Source organism: Apium graveolens, chromosome 3 (assembly GCF_009905375.1).
Source record: "Apium graveolens cultivar Ventura chromosome 3, ASM990537v1, whole genome shotgun sequence".
NCBI lineage: Eukaryota > Viridiplantae > Streptophyta > Magnoliopsida > Apiales > Apiaceae > Apium > Apium graveolens.
Genome location: NC_133649.1, coordinates 11,874,337 through 11,878,094, shown reverse-complemented (window position 1 = coordinate 11,878,094; position 3,758 = coordinate 11,874,337). Strand labels below are relative to the sequence as shown.

At 35.9% G+C, this 3,758-nt stretch overlaps 1 protein-coding gene across 1 annotated transcript; it reads left to right on the top strand.

Annotated features, from left to right (window-relative positions):
- The first annotated feature begins 585 nt into the window (after window positions 1-585).
- On the top strand, window positions 586-2,812 carry LOC141710595 (pentatricopeptide repeat-containing protein At1g73400, mitochondrial). The gene has a single exon (XM_074513166.1). The coding sequence runs from the start codon at window positions 820-822 to the stop codon at window positions 2,602-2,604; it is 1,785 nt and encodes a 594-aa protein (XP_074369267.1). The 5' UTR covers window positions 586-819; the 3' UTR covers window positions 2,605-2,812.
- The last annotated feature ends 946 nt before the right edge of the window (window positions 2,813-3,758 follow it).

Here is a 3,758-nt window from a genome sequence, read left to right as displayed (position 1 = left end):
TCAATAACATATATAAAATATGCCTCAAACTTTCCATTTTCTAACAGTAATTACACAACTTGATTAAAAATTTGTTAATTTTATTACTAAAATAGGTACGTACTCATATAAGTCCTTAAATAGAAATGATAATCTAGTTGTATATGCTCGATAAATTTGTTAATTTTTCTCTTATTAACATATGCTTCAGCGCTTAAAAATATTTTCTTTTGTTAAATAATTCTTTAAATAGAAATGATAATCTAGTTGTATATGCTCGATAAATTAATACTATTTTTTTCCCATCCTAAATGTAATAAATCCGATTTACCTTTTATCTCGAAAAATGAATAAAATTTCTGGCAGTTTAAATAACATACTCCCTCTGTCCCATTGAATTTTATAAATTATTTTTCGGCACGCTTTTCAATGCTTCTTTAAAATATAACTCCACAATATTTTTAATTTTTTTTTCTAATATTGAAAAAAAAAATTAAAAAAATATTATGAAGCTATACTTTGTAGCAATCTCGAAATACGTATAAATAGTAAATGTATAAAACCGAGCAGCACAGTAAGATTAGATCGTTTCCTGTCCGGTGAAGTGTGGGGAAACTGACTAGATAAACAAAATAGAACCGTTGTTTGTAGGAGCTTTACCTATATATAAGCTTACCTGTAGTGTACTTGATCCTTGTCACAAACAATATCTGGTAGTCAAGCTAGAGATATATGTAATATTCCTCTATGCACACCACCTGTTTGAATAATTTACTCACCTAAAGGTGTTGTAATTTTCTATATTTTGGATACATTTATCTTTAAATATCTATCTCTGCAATGTTTAGGAAACTTTTTTCTGGTCCTGCTAGGCGAACATATTTTTGTGCTTCGAGAAGTCCTGCATTTGGTTCATCGGAACCATCATCTCGATATTTTTGCACTAAACTCGGGCAAAAACATTTATATTGTCATTCTCATAACAATGTGGCTCTTTCTTCAATTAAGTTTAGCACCCATATGCAGCATTTTAGTTTTTCAGCTTCAAAGTTATCGTTGTTGGAGAGTTTGCAAATGGTTTTTTGCAGACGTTCTAATGGTGTTTGCAAATTGTTACTTCCGTCAGCTTTAGTTATGATGAAGTTTTATTGTTCTGATACTGCACAGGTGGACTCAATGGTGTATGATTGTACAAGTGATGCTGATAAGGTGTATACGACAATTGTTGATGGTTCTAGTGCAAATGTTGATTTGGAGAAAAATCTTGAACTACTTGGTGTAAATTTGACTACTCCATTAGTGATGATGGTGCTCCAAAGGCTTCATTATGAGGAGAAGTTGGCGTTTAGATTCTTTACGTGGGCAGGCCATCAGGATAATTATGCTCATGAGGCTAAGACTTATAATGAGATGATTGACATACTGTCTAGTACAAAGTACAAGGTTAAACAATTTCGGATTGTCTGTGACATGCTAGATTACATGAAGAGGAGCAACAAAACTTCAGTGCCGGTTGAGGTTTTGCTGAGGATTTTAAGACAGTACACTGAGAAGCATCTGACCCATCTTCAGAAATTTGCCAAGAAAAAGAAGATACGAGTGAAGACGCAACCAGAAATCAATGCTTTTAATTTGCTGTTGGATTCACTTTGCAAATGTAGTCTTGTTGAAGATGCAGAAGGCATGTTTAGGAGGATGCAAAGTAAGGTAAAACCCGATGCTAACACATACAACATTCTGTTCTTTGGGTGGTGTAGAGTTAGGAACCCTACTAGAGGTATGGACATACTTGATGTTATGATTAAAATGGGGTTTACACCTGAAAATTTTACGTACAATACTGCCATAGACACCTTCTGCAAGGCAGGAATGGTGACAGAAGCTGCTGCACTGTTGGAATTCATGAGAACAAGAGGCACAACCTTGTCTTCTCCTACTGCAAGAACATATGCAATTATGATTGTGGCATTTGTCCAGTGCAATAAAACGGATGAAGCTTTTAAACTTCTAGGTGATATGATAGGCAGTGGAACCCTCCCTGATGTATCAACGTACAAAGAACTAATTGAAGGCATGTGTTTAGCCGGAAAGATAGAAGCAGCTTATAAATTCCTGGATGAGATGGGAAACAAGGGTTATCCTCCTGATATAGTGACTTACAACTGTTTTCTCAAAGTTCTTTGTGACAGCAAAAACCGGGAAGAAGCACTCAGGTTGTACCAGAAAATGGATGAGGTGAGATGTGTGCCCAGTGTACAAACCTTTAACATGCTAATTACGATGTATTTTGAGATAGGTGATCCTGATGGAGCCTTTGAGTGTTGGCATGAAATGGAAAAGAAGGGCTATATAGCAGATACTGATTCTTATTGTGTGATGATTGAAGGCCTTTTTGGTTGTAATAACACAACTGATGCTTCTTTTCTCTTGGAAGAAGTCATTAACAGGGGATTGAAATTACCCTACAGAAAGTTTGATTCATTTTTGATGCAGCTTTCTTCTATTGGTGATTTACAGGCCATCCATAGATTATCAGATCATATGAGGAAATTTTACAACCCTGCGATGGCCAGGCGTTTCTCGTTAAATCAAAAGCGGAAGAGCATGAGCTTCAAAGGGAAATAAAGAGCATTCTTTGTTGTATCAAATAGGCGGCAGGGGATGAAGTTCAAATTTCAATTTATGTAAAAGGTCCCTGATAAACAACTTCTCGTTAATTTTTTATAGAAAACGTAGTAGTGTTATTCTCATCTATGTATATAATAGTTCCTACTGGCCCTTTTGAATAGTAACATTAACCCCATTTTAGCATTGTATCCATCAAATTGTAAAAAATTACCACATATGCCACCATGTTAGTGTTGGGTTTGAAAAACTCTTCTATTAAACACAAAAATAGAATTATATGTAGGAGGAATAACACACACTCACCTACAATACAAAAACAAACCCATTCTACTATATATTTTTCTATCCAGAGGAGACTCTCCTTCTGTTATATTTAAACTGAAATGAACTATGTTATTTATAGCCAATCTTCAGTCTTGTGTGTGTGTGAAAAAGGTGAGCAGCTTGTTGTGTGAAACGTTGAAGCCGTAATTGTTGAACAATGTAATATTAAATGTACTCAAGCTGTAATCTTCTTGAGGAACGGGAATGCAGCTGGACTCTACAATTCTCCCCCTCCAGCTGTATCTTGAACCATCGATCATCTATAATCCATGCCAATTATGTCTCGGCATAATCCTATCTTTTCCCGGGTAACCGCTTTAGTTAACATGTCTGCCGGATTATCTTTTGTGTGAATCTTGACTAGTCTCAACAATTGTTTATTCATCACCTCACGTATCCAGTGATAGCGAATATCAATATGTTTTGTCCGAGAATGGTACATTGAATTTTTGCTCAAGTCCAAGGCACTCTGACTGTCACAATATACCTTGTAATCATCTTGATTTATACCCAGCTCCTGGAGAAATCGCTTTAACCATAACATTTCTTTTCCAGCTTCAGCTGCTGCAATGTATTCTGCCTCTGTGGTGGATAGTGCGACACACTTCTGCAATCTTGATTGCCATGTCACAACCCCCCTGCAAAAGTGTAAAGAAAACCTGAAGTAGATTTTCTACTATCAATATCCCCGGCCATATCTGCATCTGTATATCCCTTCAGGACTGGATTAGCTCTCTCATAGCATAAACACATATTCGTTGTACCTTTAAGATACCTGAGAATCCACTTAACAGCCTCCCAGTGTTCCTTTCCAGGATTTGAAAGAA